Source organism: Aphelocoma coerulescens, assembly GCF_041296385.1.
Source record: "Aphelocoma coerulescens isolate FSJ_1873_10779 chromosome Z unlocalized genomic scaffold, UR_Acoe_1.0 ChrZ, whole genome shotgun sequence".
NCBI classification, from domain to species: domain Eukaryota; kingdom Metazoa; phylum Chordata; class Aves; order Passeriformes; family Corvidae; genus Aphelocoma; species Aphelocoma coerulescens.
This window is the reverse complement of record NW_027184085.1, coordinates 19,522,833-19,547,705: the sequence shown is the minus strand read 5'-3', so window position 1 is coordinate 19,547,705 and position 24,873 is coordinate 19,522,833. Positions and strand designations below refer to the sequence as shown.

The following is a 24,873-nucleotide window of genomic DNA, read 5'->3' as shown; positions in this document are numbered from 1 at the left end:
GTATGAGAAGATTGCATGCAAACAAGTACTAATGAAGTAGGGCATCGGGAAAGAGAAGCATGTTTTATTATATAGGCCTTTCAAAACATTAGCTACAAACTTACAGAACATCTTGAGCCTAGTGTTTAGTAACACTCTGTATTACACTGAATTTTCCATCTGATCCTTTGACAAGACAGCTTTTTGGGTAGTTATATGTCATGACACCAAAAGAGCCTCCCAAAAATAAAGGAGTACAGAAAAAAAGTGGCAGATGAGCTTCAACATTAAAACAAAGGAAAGATAACACCTTCAGAGAAAATGAATCTTAATTATGGCTTTACAATGCTGAATCTGGAACTAGAACTTACAGCTCAAGAGATCCTTAAGTTGACACAGCTCTCTAAAAAATCACTGCCTAACCATGCACCCGCAATGACAAAAAAAGCTGTTGAAACTTAAAAGCCAGTATCCTTTTCAAACTATAAATAAAATTTTGGTACACCCACATCTCAAGTACTGCGGCACAAGTCACACCTCAAAAAAGACGTAGTGGAATAAGAGAAGACAACTAAGAAGACAAAGAGAATGAGGATATTAAGGAGGTAAAGACTGTTCACTGTTAAGGAGAAGACTGAGGGTGGACTTAGTTGAACTTTACATCCATAAAGGACAAAATGAGTGAAAACTATTATTGACGAAATTCTGGAAGACTAAAGCTGGGAGTAGTCTCTTAAGGCACAGGTTACAGACAGATGAAAGTGGTAATGTCCTCTTGTATGCAGAAAGCAAGGAACTTCTAAATCTTGTGTCTGCAAGAGGCAGACAGTGTAAGTTTGGTCACAAACGTATTCAGTAAATTCACAGACGACTGGTCTATAAATGGCTAGGACTAGGCAAAGTCGTACTTCTAACATCCTAGATATCATTCTGGACAGTGGGGGAAGACAAAGACTTTGGACAAAGACGAGGCTGATGTGATTCCCCTAAATAGCCTCTAGGTTGCTGGGCTACATGAACCACCCATCTGATCCACTAGGGTACTTTATACAGAAGTGGTGATCTTACTGAAGTATTGTAAGTAGTAAGGAGACTGAGGAACCTCCAAAAAAAGCAAAAACACTTCAGAAGATTAAAAAAAAAAACAAAAAAAAAAAACCAAACAACCCAATTTTCTCCAATGTCAGTAAAAGTCTTATAACGAGAGTAGGCAAAACGTTTTCATTCGTATTTCATAAAGTAAAAATTTTGTCATATATTCCCACAGCAATACCCCTTCTAAAGTGTAAAAAAAACCCCAAAACGAAACAATAATAAACTACCCATTTTCAAAATTCCTGTGAGGTTTTCCAGCACCTGCTGGTCCCTTCCACAGCCCATATGAATCTCCTTCAGTTCTCGTATTTAAGAAAGATTAAGCAATCAGAGATGCAAACTTTATTCAAATAAGAACAAGACATCAATGTATAAAATGATCATATTTGCTGTCCTTTAGCAAATTTTTCTTTTACTGATGCAGCATAAGTGAAGGTTCCATTCAATTCCTGGTAACATTTCCTCCTGTCCCATGAGTTCATAACTTGTAAACAAGTTTCAGGAATAGTTCAGTATCTTATATATTTTTTTAATAGGTTTGTAAAACTGAATATAATTTGACATCTTTTTGTGTATTTAGTCAGCAGTTCCTTGGAGACCTTTAGAACAACTTTGCAGGCAGCTTCTGTAAACTTCTAAAACTGCTTCTCAAAATTACTCTCAGAATACTTCTTCACATATTTTTGCAGATCCAGGACCTCTGTGTTCAGGATAAATTTCACTGCATTTATTAGATTTATTATTTATTAGATTCAGCTCAAGTATGTCCTTATATGGTATTGGCTGGGATAGAGTTATCTTTCTTCCTAGCAGCCAGTATACTGCTGCATTTTTGGTCTAGTAAGAGGGTTGAAAACACACTTAGGCTTTGGTTGTTAATACTTAATGCTTACCCCAAATCAAGGACATTTTAGTGTCCCATGCTCTGCCAGTGAGCAGGTGCACAAGAGTGTGGGAGGAAGCATAAGCAAGAGAGTTGACCAGAACTAGCCAAAGGGATATTCTTTATTTTTACAAGGGCATGTAGTGACAGGACTAGGGTAACAGCCTTAGACTCACAGAGAGTAGGTTTGACTGGCTATCTAGAAAAAATTCTTTGCTGTGTGGGTGGTGAGGCACAGGAACAGGTTATCAAGAGAAGCTGTGGATCCCTGGAAGCTTTCAAGGTCGGACTGGATAGAGGTCTGAGCAACTAGGTCTAGTGGAAGGCATCCTTGCCCACAGCAGGGGTGATGAGGTAGGGGAAGCAGATGATTTTTTGGGTCCTTTTCAACCCAAATCATTCTATGATCCTGTCACTCCATATTTAGAATGTCATGCCCAGTACATAAACCAGGGTGAGTCAGCTGGGAGGGCCCAACTTGCTGCATGGGGACAGGCTGGACATTGGTGAGCAGGTGGTGAGACCTTGTTCTGTGCATCACTTGCCTTTTTAGGGCTTTACTTCTCTCTCTCCTACTGCTGTCTCCCTTTCATTACAAGTATGCTACTGTTTTTACCACTAGTACTACTAGTAGTAGTGGTAGTAGTAGTGTTCAATCATTAAACTGTTTTTTTTTCAACCTCCAAGTTTTACCTTTTTTTTTTTTTTTTCTGATTCTTCTCCCCATCCCACCAGGGATGGAGGTGTGTGGACTGAGCAAGCAGCTCTGTCATACTTAGTTGCTATCTGGGATTAAACCTAGACAGTCATTTGTGGATACAATATGCTGCTGTCAAGAATTTCTCTTGCTTCTTTCCAGTCCCATGAGATATTTTTCTCTCTCATGGAAGATACAAGTAGAGTTCTATAAACTATGAACACCTGCAACCTTGCCGAGCTTTGTTTATAGTACAGTAGAAAAATACTTTGATAATAGATGTTTTAGGACTTTAGCCAATCACCCCAAGGGGTGGCTGATCCTTTGACCAATTAGACTATGAAGGAAAAAGTCGATAAAAGAGTTTTTAAAATAATTAAAAATTATTTAATTAAAAATAATTAAAAATAATTAATTTAAAAATAAATCAATCTTGCTGCAAAATGCCTGCCTGTTGGATCTCTCTTCTCCTCCCCACCACTGCGGGACACCGTGATAGCCTTTCAAACAGCATTTGGATTTAGTGGTTGTTGAAATTTGCTTAGTAACAGGATTTAAGATTGTGGTGGATTCAAATAGTGTGGTGAATATAATCTGCAAAAGATTGACATGACTTGGCCAGTCTTCTCCCTCCCTTCCCTCCTTTTTCATATTGTTTGTTGTTTGAATAAATGGCAGAGACATCCTTTTCATGATTTTCTCTACTTTCTCTGAAGCTGACCATACCTGTCTAAAAACAATAGCTTCTTGCATCACACAGAAAATTTTTACCAGCACCTTCTACAGATATTTTCAAAGGGTAGCCTTTGCTTTTCATGACCCATCCTGTCAGACAGAGGTTTGTTGGAGCTTTTTTTTCTCTTTGCTTTACAAAATTATATTTAGGAAGAACATGTACCATTACTTACTTCATTACAGAGCTGCCAACTGTTGTTCCAGGTTAAAAGTGAGAAGACTTTATTCTCACACAGATTTAAAGCTTGTATTTTATCTTAGCAAGGTTCTAAAACTTCAAACCAACAAGAAAACTTTAAGTAGTATTTTAATTCTTCTGTGCTTGATGAAAGCTTATTGTAACTTAAAAATCATCTGGTCGTGATTAAAATATTGACATCATTCATCACCACCTGAATTCCTATTGTACTAAAATGCTAAAATTTACACTGAAGTTCAGATCATAAAAATACAGAAGTACAAGAAAATATAACCCAAAGCAGGATTAGAAATTTTGAGTATTCAAAAACCTAAGTGTTCATATGCTTTTCAAGCTGATTTTACTTCCACTGACCTCTTCCTAGAGCCAGAGACACTCATTAGCACATCACTATGCATTCCTACATCTCTATAGATGAAATCCTTCTACAGATCAGTTGTGCAAACTCCACCAGCTGGAAATACTCCTCAAACTCTGTATGTAGTTTAGCCACAAAATAAAAGAAATACATTTTAGTGACTACAAAATGTGCAGCCCTGTGCAACAAAATTTCGAGAGCCAAACTCTGCAAGGGCACAAGATGCAACACACCTTGCTTCTAAAGAGAAAGTTTTAAACAAACCCCACTATCCACCTGCCTCCACCCACACATTCAGTGTGCTCATCCACTGAAGACAGCTCTTAAATAAACAATTCTGTCATTAACAGAAAAGACTAAAAATACACTTCTGATACCTGGAATTATACAGATCTTTGAGCGCTTGAAGGGAGCCAAGAGAACATCAAAACTTAGGAAACTCGGCAAAGCCGCAATGAGATTTCCAACAACTTGAAAGTAAGTAACATTCTACTAAGTTAACAGCATTACTACACACTCTTAAAAGTTAAAACAAAATAAAAGACTTTTTGTTATCTGCAAGTTACTTTGTTACTGGTTGGGATAAGCCAATTAGTTTCACATGGTGTTGGTGTTACATCAGTGACAGAAAATGCAGCAGACTGGCCCCTTAGCAAGCCTGGGAATCCCAAAAGCAGCTTATGCCTGATGGAACCAAGAACTTCCACTAAATAAAAACTAAGCTACTCTGAAAGCATATTTATTTGAATAAAGCAAAATAAAAAACTCTACTACCACATTCAAGCCTTTGAAGCAACTAAATCCCCCATTCTTCTTCCAAGAGTCAAAATACAGTATCAGATCCAGGGTTGCTAAACAAGACCCAATTAAAAAAAAAAAAAAGAAAAAAACTGATCAAGTGGCTTAATTAAATTAAATCTAATTGGTAATTCCCATTTTTGAAAACGATCCTCAAAAGTTTTGGTTAGACACAGTTTTACAGAGTTGTCTTTCAGAGCCACTCCTTACCCACTCCTTTTAAGCAATTCTAAAATTAACTTGGGTTCCTAGCAACAAGAAATAACTGAATTTAGACTGTAATAGTAGAGTTATCAGAAGTCTTCTAGGCATGTGCTGCTCAATGGTTCAGTGCACTACACACATTTTTAAAAAAACTTATAAGCATAGTCTGATAAATTCATACTTTTTCCAGGAAAGGTAAATCTAATGTATTTTTACACACAGCTTTATTGCCTTTTGTCTAACAAACGTAAAACCTAGTTTTACCTATTTAGCAATGACCAAATTCAAATGCAGTAAAATTAGCTTTGCAGAACTTTTTAATGATGAAATGGCAATGCCATCTTTTTAACACCCTCCCTGAGAACTACTACCTGTGGCTGCCCGATTTCCCTAGAGCAATTACCAGGCATGGAGAAGAGCTGCACAAGTAATCATCAAGCCTTCTGTTCTACCTCCATGGGGGACTGCATGCCAGGAAAGCATTTAATGGTGGTAGATGAATTCACTGACTTCTAGCAAATCAATGGTATGTGAACACTCTAAAGTCACAATTGACCTTATCATGATACCTTCTGGGGCTATGAACAAAGCATGTTTTCAGGTTATCAAGCACAGTCAACACTGTCTCATGGCTAAATGCTTAGTACAGAATTCAAAGCATCCCTTTACAGAAGTCAAAGGTGTAGGAAAGTCATGTCAATCACCCATCTATCTCTGCATTTGGAACACTATAGAAAAATACAGACTGCTTCATTCTTTGAGTGAAAATAAAAAAAAATTGTATCCAAAAGCAATATAAAACTGTAAATGTTTTTAGGAAAGGAACGAGGGCAGGAAAAGAAAACAGCACATGAGCCTGTACATACACAATACGAACAGGTTTGAGGATATAGCTAATAGCAGTTTTAGACAATCTATATCTAAACAATGTATCTAAATCATAGTTTTAGTTCCCTGCCCTCCTTTCCTCATTTCCTTACAACACATTTAACAAAAAGCTAAGCCAATGCAGCAGGCAGAGCAAAGCAGTCTAAAGTTAAACATCCTAATAGTCAAAACTAACTGTAGCTAATGTAATTATGAAAAGTGTCTAACAGTCTTACATAAGTAAGGAAATATCTGCCCAAACCCATGAAAAATTACTCCGAACACTATAGCTAGGAATATTTGGTTTCATGTCTATATTCAGTGCAGTACTGAGAATGATTTAAATAAAACCCCAAATACCAGGTCACAATAAAACCTAAAGGTTTGGAATATACGACTACAAGCAAATGTTTTAAAAGGTTGTTAGAAGGAATTTCAAAAACATAAAAAGACGTCTGAAAAGACATGAGTTGTAAATCTGGAAAACATACGTAAGCTTTCAAGCAATGAAAAAGAACTGTTCATATATTTGAAAGCTTTTTTGTGTTTTAGAAATAGATAAAGAGATATAACAAAGAATGTATTGCAGCTACACAAAAATCTTCTATCCTACATCTGGAAATACACACTGAAAGCATATACACCTCCAAATAGCTTTATCTATGCTACAGAGGTATAACGAGAAATTTACTATTAAAATCCAATGTCTTCTTAAAAACTCTTCAATTTCAAATTACAAACACCTTCATGCCTGATCATATATTATATTTTATATACATTCTCACTAGTGGATAATGTAAAGACTGATTAACAGTCCTTACTGTGAAATTCTGTATCTTACTTCTTGTATCACATTAGAAATTTAACTTAATTCTGAAGTTAACATAAACCTTTTATGTATCAAAAGTAACTGAATTCTTCTCCTCTCTGGAATAGACATAATGTGAACAATTATAGGGAACACATTTTAGTGCTCACCATGGGTTGACCACAGCATTCTCTTCTTGATCCCAAATCCTGTCATACAGTATGGTGAGGAAGAAAAGATAACCCAGCAAAATATAAGACAGGAAGAAAAGTTGGGGGAAAAAAAATCGCCCTTCATGAGAAATAAATGTTTACAAAGAAAGAACTTAAACAGTAATAGAGCAATGAAGTTAATTTACTCAATTTACTGTTACTTGTTCCTCAAGCACAAAAAAATAAAACATAAAAAGAAAACAAAACTGAACTGAATCAAAAAAACCCCACCCTAGTACAAGTCAAGACAATAAATATGCTATGATTTTGTGCTCTGAGAAAAGAGCTCACCTGGTAAATACTTCACACTCATTTCTCTACCTTGTTCCACAGTAAGTGGATGTATAAAAAAAACCTCAAAAGACTAGTTTATCTCCTACAGCAAACAGAAAGAGATACTACTGCAATGACATTACTCTTCAGTCAAGCATGACTTCTTCCTCATGATTTATTGTCTCGTCCCACTTCAACAAGGGGAAAAGTGATGCTTGGTGCCACAGCAGCACACCAAAATCTTCCATTCATAAAGCCATAAGAAGAAAAGATGAGTGTGGATAAAATACTGCTGCTAGCAAGAATTTTCTTGCTTCTTTCCAGTCCCGTGAGATACTTTTCTCTCTCACGGAAGATATTAGTGGAGTTCTATAAACCAAGAACATCTGTGACCTTGCAGAGCTTTGTTTATGGTACAGTAGAAAAATATTTTGACAATGGATGTTTTAGGATTTTAGCCAATCACCCCCAAGGCGTGGCTGATCCTTTGACCAACTAGACCATGAAGAAAAAAGTCTATAAAAGAGTTGTAAAATAATTAAATGAAAGAATCTTGCTGCCTGTTGGATCTCTCTTCTCCTCCCTACCACAGCAGGACTCAGTGATAGGCAAGCAGCACTGGGCCCAGACAACAGGCCACCATAGAGTGTGGGTGCAAAGAACAATAATTCTACCTATTAAATAGAAACAAAGAACAGATTCCTCCACAACATGATTACTGGGGGAAAAACATGCAATACAAGCTCTGTGATCCTAGTTGCCATGTACAGTTCTAAGGACATTACTGCCAGTAAATAATGCTGTAGTAAACACTTATGGAACAAAGATGAGAAGATTTTCTTAAGATTAGGACTCAACTATTGTTATTCATCTTGCAAAAAAGCTATTTCCACAAAATACAAAAGGCCTATATAAACATCTGAGAATCTGTGAGTTACAGTGAAAATTCATGGCTTAATGAAAGCAGAACGCTTAAAAAGTTATTTCAGAGAGGACACAGAAAATTTAACATATCCCCTTGGTCAACTCTTCAGAGGGAACAATCCCCAAAAACTTTGGATGTAACAATGATAACCTACACTGGATAAGCCTAAATGTTGAACCCATTAGCTGGACCAGCAACAGCAGACTTGAAACCCTTGGTGTGTTCTGGCTATTATGGAAGCACAAAGATACATTGTGTCTGTATGGCTTACATAGGGATTAGGTAATTGAGTCAAATGATTTAAATGTGGTAACAAAAAACTCTTAATCATAGGGAACAAATAGATGTACGTCACCAAAGGAAAGAGTAAAAGCACATTACCATTTAAATCTATCCTCAAGAGCTTGTAAAATAGGGTGACTACCCAAACCTGAACAGAAATTTTATAGCATCATTAAACCTTCTATCCTGCTATAAAATCATTCTTACTATTGGGAGTTGTACATAAATAAAGATACAGGGTTACCCAGAAGGCAGAGGATGCTACAGACCTCTCAACTCTGAAAAACAAAAGTTTCACAGAACCTGGGTTTAAAGAAACAAAGTATAGCCCTTACTGTTGCCAAAATGTAGTCTCATTTGTATCTGAAGGTGAAAACAGTTACCATGATGTTTTAGCAAGACTAAGGAGAGAGGAGCTCTCAGTAGTTTTTGGACAGAATGGATTATTCTCTACCATGACCAGTTCCAGCTGCTCTAGACACAAATGAAGAAAATTCTTAAGTAGGCAGTTAAAAACAACACAGCCGCGGGCAAGATTTCTTCCTATGTCACATCAGTAAGACGTTATCTAAACTACAGACTCAGGAAAAACAGAAACTACTGTTTACCGTTGCTGGTGTATTTTTTGTTTTTATTGCAAAACTGGATATCCCTATCATCCTTCTTAAAATTCTGCTATGCTTCTAGATTCAATCTCCTCTGGTAACAAGCTCCATGTGATAACTGTACCTAGTCCTTTCTCCTTTTAACAATTTCAAGTTTTCATTTTCAAACATTGACAGCTCTCCTATTCTTGTATTATGAAAAAAAGGGGCATAAAATCATGATCTTTTTTACACCAGTTGATGGTTAATCCTTAGAAATTGAGGATTTTTCCTTTCCTGAAAGTTCAGTCAGATCTTAAGTCACTCTCTTGATTACAAGAGTGTCCCTTCTCCTCATGCCTCTACATTATTTCTGACACAGTGATGTCAGAATTTTACTTGCCTCTTCCTCCCTCCTTCCCACCCTACTTTCAAAATGAGCAAATATATAATTAATTTCTCTGTCTTTCTAGGTAGTATTTCAGATATGCAAAGATGGAAAGAACAGGAACAGTCTGAGGAGGAAATGGACAGAAAAAGAAAAAGAAATTAATCAACCTACTAAAGAGCTGCAGAGTAGAAGTGATTTATCTTATTTCAGCAAAAGACTGCATTTATGGAAACAAAACATGAAAGATTCTTTCTCCAAGTAGTTATACTGGTCTTTGTCATAATTAATGGAATAATGCACAATAAAGTGTAGATACAGGTATAAGTTCACACATAAAGTGGCAGGCTATTATTATTTGTGTAAAGGGAATTCATCAACTGACAAATGCCCATCTGTAGACCTCAACAAGGGACATCTTCTGGACAGGATCATTACAGTGAGTCTGGCAGGTACCCTCTGGTTTCCTCCTCGCTGCCCTAAGCTTCCATGTGATAAGGCACATTTTTCAAATGTGGAAATGCAGCCCATCCTTAATAATTTGCAACCTAAAACAAAGTTGTTCTTTCCCATTTCCAAGACAGACTACCAAGGCATATTCAAGCAATATACATAAATTAAACCAAGCAGTAAATTTCAGTATCAGAAGTTACTATAAAAACCTGAACTAGCTAACCACTTAGTACCTCTTACAATACATGAACATAACTAGTTATTCCAGTTGTAACTGGAAATACTATCTGCAGCTATGGTACATATAGGCAACAGTTATAACAATGTTTACCCACTGAGAAAAAACAGCAAGCAGCTCTGCAACATCTGTCCTTGAAAATGCTGGGGTTTATCCAAACTTGTTTTTATGTGCTTTTGGCCATAACTTCTAACAATGCCTTTCTTTTGTACAACATTTATTTTCTATTCAGTCCTATAATAAATCTCTCACTTCAGGCTAATTAGAACTCGTCAAAATGACAGAATATGCGACTTTTCTTTCCAGAATGTTCTGGTCTTACTTGTAACAATCATGATTCACCAAACAAATGCATTTCTTTTAGCTTTCCTTTTTACTTAAAGAAATAGTTCTCTGGAATTAATAAAACTCTGTATTCAGAAGTTAAGATGGTAGATAGATGAAAAAACCTGCATACTTTTTCACTGACCCCACTAACGAAGTAAAACTGTTCTTCTCTGGATTCATCAAATAAACAGGTAAGTAAGAAAAACTTAAAACAATTACTATATCTAACTCTCAAAATAATATTTAGTTTTAAAAAAGACACATCACTACAGACAAGACAATATGTAAAAAGAAAAACCCACATGAACACATCCCTCTCTCCAAAAGTTTCCTAAACAGTTTTAATGGTGCTTTCTCAGCCAAGGGCAGCCGATATGATAGACAGCCCTGATTCTTCCTGGGATACAGCTCTGGGGAGACCAGATCCAGAATATCAAATGTAAAGACCTCCATGTCATCCTGACTACGTATTTCCTACATACTGCTGGGGTCATAGATCCCTCTATAAGCTACTGGAACACACTAATTGTGCAGAAAACTAGCACATCCAGAAATTTTCTACTGTGTTTAGTGAATCAAATCATCAATTAACATATTAAATAATCAGAAGGAAAAAATCATTAGACACACTGGATGGGAGAAAGCCTGTAGGAACAACTCAGCTGATAGAGGCACAGGCAGTAAGACCCTCCCCTTGTCAACAGGAACAAGATCAATTTCCACTGCTGTGGAACCACAGCTGAGGTTAGAAAACTACCTTCTATGAGGCAATGCAATCTAGTGCTGGCTGTCCTTCCATACCTCTCACAAAATGCTCCCTTCCACATACCTAGGACAGTTTCTCCTACAGTTTAATGGGAAGAGAATGACACTTAGCTGCAGTAGCCTGAGACAGAACAGGACCTCTCCTTCAGTCCCAAAATAAAACAAGGATGCCTCACAATAACCAGGACCCACCACTTGGTTATGATACTTCAGTCTTGTTCACACAAGGACCAACTTAACACAAACACTCAAAACCCTACAGTTTGAGTAACTGCTGTGAAGACATCTCCCTAGTATATATTACTGATGTGTAATATACTTAATGTGCTGCATTGCCTTTTTCAGTGATACAGCAAAATACATAAACCACTAATAGCAATGAAAATAAATATTTTACAATCGAGAGTTACCAAACTCACTTCTGATATTAAAAAGTGTGTAGAACCCTAGAGAAGGGAAAACAAGAGCAACAAAGCATTTTGGTGCCTTAACTTCCAAAGGCATACAAACCAAACAGCAACATTTCTTAGGAGTTCAGACAGACATCAGAAAAAGTTTTACAAGTTGCTACTGTGAGGCTTTCTGAAATGCCAGACAGAGACCCACAGGAGTTATGCAAATAATTGCCAGACCAATCAGATTCTTCACGCGGCAGACAAGCCATTCAGCACAAATTGAGGGGTTGGGTGTAATCCAGTGTCCAGCCAACACCAACCATTATTTTATTGTACGGTTGAATTGCAGACGGGACACAAGAAAGACAAGCCACATAAGGCTTGTTGGTTGCTTTTGTCCTGCCTCATGACAAAAACATGCTAGCTTCAGAGCCTTTGACTTCCACATCTCTCTTCCCTTAGAAACATCTGTTTATTCCAAGCTCCTGGATCCCAGCAAAAAAAAAAACAAAAAAACACAACAACAAAAATTTTCCAGAAAATCCCTCAGAACCCCACCCCAGTTTAGCAGGTTTCACAGACCTCACAGAGGCTGAGAAAAGACTACACATTCCCACTCAAATCCAAGAGGTGAAGTGATGAGTGACCTGCCATTGATTCAGTCAACTTCCCATTTCAGATGTCTCCTAACATACAGAACCACTGAATTGTTGGGATTGGAAGGGACCTCTGCATATCATCTAGTCCAACCCTTCTGCCAAAGCAGGGTCACCTAGAGTAGGTTACACAAGAACATGTCCAGGTGGGCTTTGAATATCTCCAGAGACAAATATGAAGAGCTGGCACCCTAAATGTGTCATGCACGCCTCCTTGATTCACATGGATTTCCAGATATCATCACACATCCTCCCACCAGGAGAAGCTGGGCAAGACGAGAAACACTGGATCCCCAACAGAAAAATTACAACTCACGGGCATAAACAGCAAGTACTCTTACATTTTAATCACAAAGAACATCTAAAATAATAACATCGTGCTTTCTGCCAAGTGATGGAAATGTCCAAAGGCATTCCTGTCAGGGCATTACCGGTGTCCATTTTCAGAGCACCGGAGGAGACAAGAAGTTACCTTTTTCATACGAAAGGCTTTTCCTTCCTTCCTCCCTCCCTCTCTCTCTCTCCCCATCACCTCATCCCGCCCCCCCCCCCCCCCCGAAGGCCCTCCTACCTTCCTGCCACAAGCTCCCCGGCTCCCCTCCCACCGACCCACGCCCCAAACCCCACCCCACCCACCCACCCCCGGCCACCCCGCACGTCTCGGTGCCCGCCCCACCGGCGGGTCCCCCTCGGGTCCCCCCGAGCCCCCCCGGCCCCGCCCGTGCCCCCGTGACAACCGCAGCGCGCGCCGGGCGTGGCCCCGCCCCGGCCCCGCGCACACAATGGGCCCCGGCGCGCGCGGCCCCGCCCGCCCCCCGCGCCCCGCGCGCGCGGCCCCGCCCGGCCGGGATGCGGGGAGCACGGGGGGAAGGGTGCTCGCGGCCGCCGCCCCCCCCTCTTTCCCCCCGGCCCGCTCACCATCGCTGCGCTTGATCTCCACGTAGATCCCTATCTGGATCTTGCCGAAGTTGGCCGCTGCCATCGCTTCATGGGGCGCACGGGGGAGATCGGAGGCGTTGCCGGCTGGGCACACTGGGTGCAGGGAGGGGAGGCCGTGCACGGCGGCAGCGGCGGCGGCGGCTCTGGGCGGGCGCGACGGGCGGCCGGGGAGGAGGAGGGGGGGAGCGGAGAAAAGGCGCCGGCCGGATACAACAGGCGCTGTGGGCGCTGCTGCGCCTGCGCGGCCGCCGCGGCGTCACGGCAGCACCGGCTCGCGGGAGGGGGCGGGGACGCCGCGCAGCCACCGCCCCGCGCGCCCCGCCCCCCGCGGCTCCGCCCCCCGCCCCGGGCGCGCGCACAGGGCGCGGGCACCGCGGGAGGCTCCGGCCGTGCTGTGGGGCCCGGCCCGGCCGCGGTGCCGGCCTCGCCTCGGGGCCCTGCCCGGGCCTGCGGCACACACACACACCCGCGCCCCTGCGGCACCAGATGGTGGCCGAGCTGCTCTGGAGCGCTAGTGTAATAGCTTTATCTACCTGCTGCCTGCTCCTGCGGCTCCCGTGTGCACAGCAGAGCTGCTTAGGAGCAGACGTCCTGCTCCCCAGCCTGCCAGCACCTCTTGTGTCCAAGGAAAGCACGTGGTTCCTGGGTATGTCCTGTACGGGACTAAGCGTTGGACTCGATGATCCTTGTGGATCCCTTCCAACTCAGAATACTCTCTGATGCTGTGAAGGCCACCCCGTCAACAGCCTCCACCCATTTCGGGAGCCTACAGGGAAGCCGGAGAAGGGCTTTTTGTCAGGAACTGTAGTGATAGGACAACGAATAGTGGGTACAAATTGAAAGAGGGGAAATTTAGGTTAGATGTTAGAAAGAAATTCTTTGTGAGAGTGGTGAGACATTGGAACAGTTACCCAGGGAGGTTGTAGGTGAAGTCCCAACCCAGTCAGTGTTCAAGGCCACGTTGAAAAAGTCCTTGAGCAACCTGGTCTAGTGGGATGTCTCTGCCCCATGGAAGAGGATTTGGGACCAGATGATCTTTAAGGTTCATTCCAACTCCTTAACATTCTGCAATTCTATGACCTTTGCCTCATGCCCTGTGTCTTTATACAGCTTAAATAAAAATAAAACACACTTCATGTTCCACATTTCCCTATTGTGACTTCTGCATCCCAGGCAAGCCACTGTGTTACACATTGCCCCTTGGGTTTCTCCTCCAAGGGCAGTTCCACATATGATGATTCTGCCTCCAGTTTAAAATTGTCCTTCCTGCACAGCTTCTGGTGACCTTGAACATCATCACAATAAACTCCTTAATTACTTGCCAAGCAAAAGCCAGTCTAGTAAAAATAATCCCCCAATCCACACATCAAAGGGTGATACGAAATGACAGCTGACACCCTGCCACCCCACTGAGAGCTATGCCCTCCCAGTCAGCCTGTCACACTCCTTGCCTCACCTCTTCCCGCAGCCCTCACTGACAGTTCTATACTGAAATCAGTATGACACCTGGAAAGTCAGAGTCAAGAAATCAGGGCTCCTGATTCCTACAGCCTTTGTTCATGTAGCAGCTGTGGTGGTACAACTTCCCCCACCATACAATGATCTCAGAACTACTCATTAGGCCTTGATGAACAGCACCTGAGCTAAGCTGTTCTTGAGCTTATCAGAAACACTGCCTGCCCTCAGGAACTTACCTTGTCTAATGAGCTCCTGTGTTTTAATCAATAAGCTTGGAAACTTATTTTTATTGCCTGAAAAACAACCCACGTCAAACAACACTTTTGACATTGAACCTGAATTGTGGCCGGGATGGAAAATTGCTATGACTAAAGCTCACAGTCTTGTGACCCTATACACAGTGGTCATGAAACCATTTGTGCTCACCTGCACTGTTTTATTTCTGATTGGTTTGATTAAACCTTCCCTGATGTTTTTATATAAAGTGAAATTAAAACCATTCAGATTATCTGGTCAGATGCAGAGTAATGGAAAAGTGCCTCATTTGAAATAGTTAAATATGAAACAATACCTTATTTTTCATATTACTTGCTTTGTGTTACTCCATAAATGTTAAAATGTGAGTGGTAAACTATGTATGCTTTTCTGGAAAATTATTTGACTCCTGTCATTGCAGAAATAGATGACTACTTTTACAAACAAATCATCCCATTGAGGTAACAAAGCTGTATCCTAGAAAAAGATACACAACTTTAAGTGTTTACAAAATTGGGTTCTACTCTAAAATAAAATAGGTCTTAAGCACACATAGATCTGGACATAACCCTGAAATCTCTGAAACACTTTGACCTTAGTCCAGCAAATAATTTTAAAATATTCTAAACTTTAAATACATACTTGAATTTGACTTATGAAAACCCACAATTACTGTTTTGCTGTATACGCTGTGTTAACTGAGATTTTTTTGTTATTGTCATGAAATATACATAGAGGCTTTCATAGAGCAAGTCAGCAATGTCCAGAAAACTGCTAGTTTGTGCCTGGAAAATGTACAGGGCTAATAGTGAATAAATTCAAAATATTTTAAATATATGAAAAAGCATTATAGGAAGTTTTCCTGTGGAATTAAAGATCCCTAACTGGTTGGGGTTTTGTAAGAATGTATTCTTTTTATTATTTTTTTTAAGAAAAAACTTCCTAAGCTTACTCCTGAGTACCAGGTCTTTCTTACCTAGTATACTAAATACATAGCTCTTCCAATTTGCCATTAATATTAATATATATTTAATCCAGTGTTAGATAGAAGAATGAAAACTTTGAGTTCCAAAATCTAGTTATGCATTTTTAACTGAGGTATAGGAAAATTTTATTGTATAGAATATAGAATTTTATTGGCCCCCAGCGTAGAATTACTCTAATCATTTTTTAGAAGGCGTATTTATGGCTTCTAAAGTAATGCTTACAAAATTCCAAGAGCCATATGTATCTACTTTTTATGCATCAATACATACTGCTCTTGCCAATACAGAAAAATATTACAATTACTGAACCTTTGTCATTCACTTCAAAACTTTGACTGCTGTTGGACTAGTCACCCAAAATAGAGGAAAACGATCATGCACCAGTTATGTTTCAACTGTTAGCAGGAATTCTTCAGTCTTTAACAAACACTAGCATCTGCTTGCATTTCATACAGGCACAATTAAAATTTTTAATTTGCTGTATTTCAATATAAAAATTGCTTGATAACTTAGAAATCATTTATTATTAAGTATTTCATTATTAGTATTTCATATTAACTATTTCAGAGCATATGAACAAATATGATTTATCACAGTACACATTTATAATCATATTGATATGAAATTATTTCTTTTTAAAGCTCAACTCGGAAAATATTTTTCTGTTTCCATTAATGCATCTGGTACCAAATGTGTATGCAGGGCAGACAACAGTCATGTTAAAGGAATGTGTGGTCACTGGTAAGATTAAAAAAATAAGTCAAAATATTTATTATATAGAAACAAATTTTAAAAGGAAACACTATACTGTATCTTCTCAGGTCATCATGAGAACCTGTTAAAAAAAAAAATTGCAAATTTAATAATAATAGATTATTTCTTCCACTTAAGGATAGGAAAATATGCAAGAAGAGCCTGAAGTAGTTTGCCCAGTTGCCCACTTAGACTCTTCTTGTCCACTTCCTCACCTTGGTGAAAACAGTTCAGCTGAGCTGTCTCACAGATCCCTTCCTGCTCTTTTTTCCTTTTAAGCATCTCTTCATCTGTATTGTATCACTGTTTAAAACTACCCCCTGATGGACACAGCACTTCCTTTTGTCTTCCACACATGCATTCTAGATTCCATTGTTTTAAACATCTACAAATCTGCTTGTTATCCTCAACAAGTTAACAAATGACTCATTTGAGTAACAATGCTTTTGATATTATAATTAACTAATTATGTGTTAGAAACAACAGAGATGATTAGATTTTCAGATTTAAACAAATATTTCTAAGCATAATAGCTTTCTCTGCATTGAGAATGTAGGTGCTGAAACCATTGTTGTAAAGCTCAAACATGCTTCTCACATGTCTAATTTAACAGAGCTATCAGTAAACTACCCAAGATCACTGATCTCTGCTCTTGCAAACACCATCACTCCACATGTGCAAAGACCAACACTCCACAAGTTTTAGTACACTTCTACTGGTTTGAATGGTCAGCCAAAAGTGTGGAGAAAAGTAAACACTGAGCAAAGTTGTCCCCAAAGCAAATGCAACTATAGAAATAAAATTATTATTTCCCTTACTGCATTATTATTCCAGATTGAGCTGCACTCTAAAGAGCTTCTGCATGCAGAAAATCGGAACACTGCTGGGTACTAGATAAATGAATCAAGAAGAGAAAAGAGTGTAAATGTATTTCAATCTCTTCAAACTAAGAGACATGAGAGGAAAAAAGTGCTTTTGGGAAAAGCATACCTCCCTCTCTTAGCGTGCCCTTCACTCCAGCTCTGCATTTGTAGTAGTGGTGGCAAGATCTTTTTCTCTTCCCTGTATTCATAGCTACTTGTGCACTTGGTGGGATTAGTTATAATATGTCCCTAAGGTGAAAATGACAGTACAAGAAAAAACTACACTAGTTCAAAAGTCACAGAATAATAGAGGAAGCACTGAAGGATAAGAAAGCTGGGTGTACTTATTGCAGAAGACAGCAATGTTGTCATAATGGCTGTGGCACATACATTGCATATCCTCTTACTCATTCCATATGCTGCTGCTGAGTGTTTGGCCCAAGGGAGCTATACATTTGGGGTCATATATCATTATGCTTCCCTACTGATTGTACTACAGACAGGCAGAATTCCTACTACGTAGCAAACTGCTTTGGAAAAAAACTTAGGAGAGGATGAACATCTGTCCAAGCTTCTTGCTGCCTACAGGTTAGCCCAGAACAACTATACTGTGGATATTTGTATTAAGTCTTCACCCTCCTCTTCCTTTTTCATTTTCTCCCTTTTGCTCTCTCCTCCAGGTCTTCATGGGAAATCTCAGAGGGATTGTGGTAAAACAGTGTTCCAGTCAGGCAATTTGAGTGAGTGATAAACACACATTTCTTACATCCGTCTACTATATAATTTAACTCTTCTGTCAGAAGGAAATACCCTGTTACATCTTACCTGTGAAAGTAACTTGAACATGTATGCATCTATTTTACAGCCTAATCTAATATTTTCATCCCATCTTTGCACCACCGGTAAGGCTTCTGCAACAAATCATGTACAACTATCCTGCCTTGTAAAAACTGAGGGATTTCTTTACTTGTCCTTAAACGTTATTCTATAGCTGTCTGTAAGTTTTTGTACTAGTAGCACACAGTGTTAGCAAAACCACATATTCATACATGAGGTATTTTCATCTGAACACAAAGCACTTTAGTACATTGTTATGTTGAAATTTGAATTAATGTAGGTTGTCAATGTGCTTGTTTTGTGGTTTCACCCCTTTTTGATGTCCTTTCATATATCCAGTGTAACATTTGTGTAACTAGCTAGAACTTCATGGCATAATAGTGTGTCAACACCCAAACACTGGGCTTGGTAATATGCCTGGAGGACTCAGAGCTCTATCCTGAAAATGCCTGTTCCTCAACATTCAAGTGAAAAAAGTGCAAGAAGGGCTATTTGTAGTTCCTCAGTCATATGATAGTCAGGGCCTAAATTCAAGCTAAAAGTATATTTATTCTAAAGGAAGACAGGCAGTGGATTTGGTTACACAAATCCTGGAAGACAGAAACATTGAAATGAGTATGATGGCACAGCAATCCCAAGGTTTCTTCCAAGCACTAGCATAGACCTCTGACAGTAGATATCCTTCTACTAGTACCCTGACTGTGCAACTGGAGTGCGTTTGTAACTATAATGATGTATGATTTTATGAAGTAAAAATCATGATAAACTCTTTTTAAAATCAAAGTAATAATACCAAAGATTTTCGTCCATACTTTCCTGCAGAACAGTCAGGCATGATTTTGTTCCCTGTGTTTGTTCGTATAGCAAACTTTCAAGTCTTCTAAGAAAAAGAAAAAACAGCGAAAGTTGCTTTATTAAAAAAAATCACTGCTACATAAAATTATTTTCTTAAAATGCATTTGTTGTCTAATAATTTGACAGATTCGTTGGATAAAATAATAAATTTACATGTAAGTGGATTAATGCATGTTTTCTTCCTCATTAATATCAGAGAAAAAATAAATTTGAGAGGATTTATTAACTTTATACTGTTGCAAATCTCACTTCATTTCCTATATATGCATCTTGGAAACTAGAGAGAAGCGATGCGTGCAGATTATTCTGATCAATTGTGCATTTGACAAATTAAGTTGCATGTATGTATCAAAATGAAGACTTTTAGGAGTATTGTAATAAACGTTATTTGTGTTTAGTGAGGTCTTATAATTTATAAGCACAGCAAGCATAATGTTTCTGTCCTCAAAGATTAAAAGAAATAGACATTGTAACTACTTATTGCAACAATCACAAGAGCTGAAAGTTATTAATGTCCCACATTTTTTTGTAAAATAACTGTCTTGGTTTGAAAGACAGGTGTCTGCTAAGGAAGGCAGAAGCCTCCCTTGGAATGGCAGATGTAACCCCTTTCCCTCCGAGTTATTATAATTTTGAAATCAGGGGGCTTTTAGGCAAAGATGTGGGAAATAGGAATAACAGTTCTTTACTATTATATATCTATATGTGTATGACAGGGCAAACAAACAGCAATAACCATGGCAGTAACAGCAAACAATCCCAAACCCAGTCCCAGCCTTCTCGGCTGTCAGGCCCTTTCCCCTCGGGTGCAGTTCCGCTCGCAGCCGGCAGGGGCGCTGGCGGCTCCCGGTGAGCAGGGCAGGTGCGATGGTTCCCCCGCGGCTGCAGGGGGCGCTCCGGAGCGAGCTCGGGGAGCACGCGGCTGCTCTGGTGCCCTGGGATCCCGGGAAGGGATGGGACAAAGGCTTCACAAACCGCTGGGCAGATGATCCCGGTATCCAGCTGGACCCTCAGGAACAGCAGGCTGGAACGGCAGGCTGGAGCAGCAGGCTGAGCACAAATCCCGTGTGGCAGGCGAGAGGTATCCAAACGGGGAACCCCCCCGGAGGTCTGGGCAGGCAGGGCGAGCACGGCTACAACGTAGCGAAGGCTCAAAGCAGCGGCGGGGCAGGGCGGCCACGGCCCGGCCTCCAGCGGGGCAGGGAAGGCGGCTTTGGGATCCCGGTGTTGTTCCCAGCAGAAAGAAAAGCGGACGAAAAAGAACCAGCAGCTCCTCTCTCTCCGAACGCCAAGACCGAACTGACCCCACACCCAGGTGAAACAAAAGAGTAGCCAGGCACACCCCACCCGCAGGGGTGTTTTCTTAAGTATCCAGAGATTTGTTGTCTTAGTAACAGTATGGGGAAAATTCCTTTAACAGAGAAAAAAGCTAGAACTCCTAAAAAACCACAACAATAACCCATGTGTTATTTTTTATATTGAAGGGTTATAGTCAAATTGTGTTCCTTTTTCTTGGGTTTCAGAAATGGTGAAACTTATAAAATTGAACAACCCTATTGCCTTCCAGTCCCTGGGCAAATGTCATACCACTTCTTGCTTTGCCAAAGCAATGAGAATGAAATGTTATGATTTGAAGAACTTATTGTAATAAATTCCCAGTCAAAGCAGATGTTTACCTCGGTACAGTTGAGGCTGAACTGCTACTTTGAGATCATTTGAAATCAAGGATTCCTTTAGGTTCAGTGTGTAAGAGGACGACTCTGAAAGAACACAGACATTTTGTGGCAATGCAATCCTACGCATTTTTTAAGAAATAAGAGGTACTGAAATGGATTCTGCTGCACAGACACCTCCCAGGATCAAAACATAAACGGGGAGAAGCTGCACTTTTGTGTGGAAGGACTCCAGCAGGCGTCAGTGCTTAGGCAACTTATTTTCTGCTCGGATGAGGGGGTGGAGGGTCTCCATCTCTCTCAAGCTGGAGGCATAACAGCTGTCATACTGTGGACAGAGGCACCTCCGAAGAAGATCCAGTGGCTGAAAGGCCTGATGTGGCTACAGTCACAGACAGCTGCTGGTGGCACAGGAGAGCAGTTATTTGAAAGCAACAGCATGCCTCAATACACTGTGAATCTGGTGTAAAGTTTTTTCACCTAAATATTCATAATTGAGTTCAAATGTTTCCAAGCTCACTACATCAAGTGCATGACAAAAGATTTTTGGGTCCACCTAATGAAATATCTTTAAATATATTTAAGCTTTTTATACTTGTACTAAGTAGTATACAGATAGTGAAAATATACTGCAGAGAAAACTGCTTTTTATGTTTAGCTCTGAAAGTGGGTAGGAAATGTTTTGAAGTTGTGCTCTTCTTTAAGCTTAAAGAAATATATTAGTATTAAGTTCTGGTTACTAAACTTCCGATATGTACTTTTAAAGTGACATAAAGCATCAGCTGAGTCACAAAGCTTACCCTAAGAAAGATCCTTTCTTATTTTTCTTATTTCCTCTGACAAAGGTATAACTGAATTTCTCCTTTTTAGTGCAGCACAGATGAAAATCCAGGCAAATGGCAGAAAAGCTTCTGAAAGATAAGCAAGTTTCATTTTATCTCCTTTGGACTTGCTAACAATGATGCTCTGTAGAGTGCCCTCAAAAGCTCATTCACAGGATTTTTTTTTCCAAGTTTCATTTTAAAAGAGACATTTTTCATTTTTTCTTCTACTTAACATGCTGTTAAGAAGATATATTGGGTATGTGGAAGAAAGTTACAATTCCCAAAAATTAATATATCAGCAAGATTAAATGTCTTAATCAAAATATCAAACTCATAAATGAGAAGTAAAATATTGAAATGTGTGATAAGAGTGCCTTGAAAATTCCCATAATATATAAAATAACCATGCTTAATACAACCTGGTGTCAAGGTTGCAGAAACAGTGGTCAGTTCAGACTGGATGTGTTCTTGAAGAATAGCATGGGGTACATGGTAGATTAAAAAAATCCCTTTCTCTTTAAGTGTAGTTAACCGCTGGATCAGATTATATGAAGTGTTTGTCATAATTCTCCAGTGAAGGTGATTCAAGAAGAGGTTAAGTATCTCTTAGAGACGGTATATACCCTGTCTCTGAGCAGGAGGATGGGCTAGATGACCTCTTTCAGATCCTTGCAACCTTACGTTTGTATTGTAATCATGACAAATCCTTTTTCTCCTGCTTAGAACTTCTCCCCCACCTGGATTAACAGATTTCATTTGAACTTCATGGCTGTTATAATTTTAGCAACAAGTTTAATGCTGTGTATTCAGCCACCGCTCAAATGATTTACTGGGTACCTTGAGCATGCAGCTCAGGAGTTTGGAGAAAGAATCCCTGCCTTTCAATATGCTGGCAGAAGAGGTGGAGGGTTTTTTTTCTGTATAATTACATACAAAACCATCTAAGTGCCCTTCAGTTGCATTAAAATGAACTTACTTAGTAATTACTGAGGTTGTTAGAGTTACTAGCAATTTTCATTTCTGATTCTGAGGTTATAATCTCCTCTAAGGAAATCAGAAACAACAGACAAAACCAGGCAAACCCAGGCAATTCCAGAATATGCAGTACATGTACACCTGTATCAGAAACTTCCCAGACGAGTTGGTTTCTGTTGCTCAGATGTCAACAGCCATCAATACAAAGCAAATAGAAAAGTAACAAGACCTAGTTAGGATGAGAAAAAAATCCCTGTCTTGTAACTTTCCTGTCTTCACAATTTACAATTTTTTAATATTAATCTCCTTCTGAAATAAAAAGAGGTTTAGACAAACAGGTGATTTTTGCACAAATTTTTCATCCTCAGAGTAAAATAAATTAGTGAAATACTGCAACATATTGAGAAACTCTGAAATGGGGGACATACAGTCTTCCATTCTATAGGTTACAATCCATGAAGTTGCCACACATTTTAGAGAATGGTGTTTAATTCACAGTGGCTAATTTATAGAAACTGTAACTTTTTTCCCCTCAGCTGTGATTTCTTATTTTAATTAAATATCTTTGAAGAATTTGATTCATAGGTCTTATGGAGACAAGTGTAGGTACTAAACACTCTAAAAATGAGGTATTGTAGTTAGGTGCTCAATTTATGTGCCCCAGAGATAAAAGATCATCTCATAACTTCATTCTGTGACTATCTTATAGATTGTCACATATTTATTAAGTCATCTTCCCATAATTTCCCAGTGTTCACCAAATAAGAGGCAAACAGAATGAGTGGTGCTGGCACTTAGCAGACCCAATGTGAACAACATACAGCTCTTTTTGCATGAAGTTTTACTGTGTTCACAGAAATGTTTTTAATTTGTCATAATCCTCTTTAGTGATGTGTCACTGCACACGCAAGTGTAAAGTATTCACATTAGAATAATTGGTAAAGAAAACTTGCATCATTACAAAATACCTGCCACAGTGGAAGACTGTGATAATAATTGTGTAAGACTGTGGGAAAGGCTTACTTTGAATAAGCAACAAAATGGCATATTGAAGCAAATTGTGTGAAAGGGACAGCTCAGCAGTACCTTATGTAGGTGTTGCTGTTTTCAACCTGGAAATTAAACTCAAGATGCATTTAGTATAAGAGGTAAAATAAAAGTGGATCTTTATTGAAGGCCTTCAGGGGCAGTTATGGAAAGATATCCTCAAAAGCTCAACCACACGGAATGAATACAGTTTTTATAGGTTTAGCAAATTAGCAGAATTGGCAAAAAGCCCCAGTTAGGAGGACAAGTCATGAGGCAATTCTTCCCTGGGTCGAGCCCCTTCTAAGTCTTGTTCTCCTCGGTACTGGGAGTACTTGTTTATGAAAATGTGTCTCAAAGACCTTGTTCTCAGCCTTGGTTCCCAGGAAAATCAAGATAGGATAGGGGCCTTGTAACCCCGTGGCTTGGAGCTCTGGAATTTGTCTTCCTGCCTAGGGAAAGGGCAAGGAAAAATACTGGGAAAGCTAGCTAGAATACAGTAATAGGCTACAGAGCTCCAAATATATGTGTGAAGAATGCAGCCAACATATAAAAGGAAAAAAGGCAAAATATAAGACAGCATCACAGGAAGCTGCCTAGTAGATAAGTCTAAATATTGTTGCTGTTAGAAAAAGAGTTCTCACTAGGCCTGGCTAAAATATTTTATTAAGACATTCTTGGGATTAAGGCATCCTCTATAAGCTGATTTTTACTTAGACCAATGACACTTAGACACCCTTGCTGGTGTTAGGACACCAGGAATGTGCAGAGTTATGCCCCTGCCCCAAACAAGACCATCAACATTCAGCAGACCTCCATGAAGCCAAAGAGAAGACCATTAACCCTAGTGTTATCTCTGATGTCCTATTTCTACTAGAAAAGCTTGTCTTTCCAACCTACACTGATATTTAAGAAAACAAAGCTAATTATTGAATTTGTTTCTATGGTCCAAATTTGATTCTTGTATCCCAGGAAACTGGAGGCATGTGGAGTCCTTCAATCCAAATAAACTGAGTAAGAAGAAAATGCAAGTACATGCAGAAGGTCAGCATTTCACATATTCCCTGTTCTGTGGTTTGTTTGTTTGTTTTTTTTTCCAAGGGCTGAACAAACATAGCAGTCCACCTAACAGCTGATATGTCTTTTGGTGTGGAATTGGTGCTACATATGAAGCTGTATGTTAAAGACCAATCATCCTAGTGACAATATAGCCTATTATTGCTGCACAATCAGTAATAGATATGGTACAGTGGAGTACTATTTGCTGAGATAAATACTCACATATCATAGTCCAGTGCTTTACTAAGG

At 39.5% G+C, this 24,873-nt stretch overlaps 1 protein-coding gene across 5 annotated transcripts in view; it reads right to left on the bottom strand.

The window, feature by feature from the left end:
* The window catches only part of KIF2A (kinesin family member 2A), a 56,627-nt gene extending 43,319 nt beyond the window's left edge, over positions 1-13,308 (bottom strand). For 2 of the 5 annotated variants that reach the window (XM_069001980.1, XM_069001983.1), the window contains exon 1: positions 13,040-13,307. In XM_069001980.1, coding sequence (XP_068858081.1) covers positions 13,040-13,103 — 64 coding nt within the window. In that variant the 5' untranslated portion in view covers positions 13,104-13,307. Of the gene's footprint in view, positions 1-6,793; positions 6,848-7,126; positions 7,164-13,039 lie in introns of those variants that run through there. The other 3 variants (XM_069001984.1, XM_069001982.1, XM_069001981.1) reach the window with 3 other exon arrangements.
* Between the last annotated feature and the right edge of the window lie 11,565 nt (positions 13,309-24,873).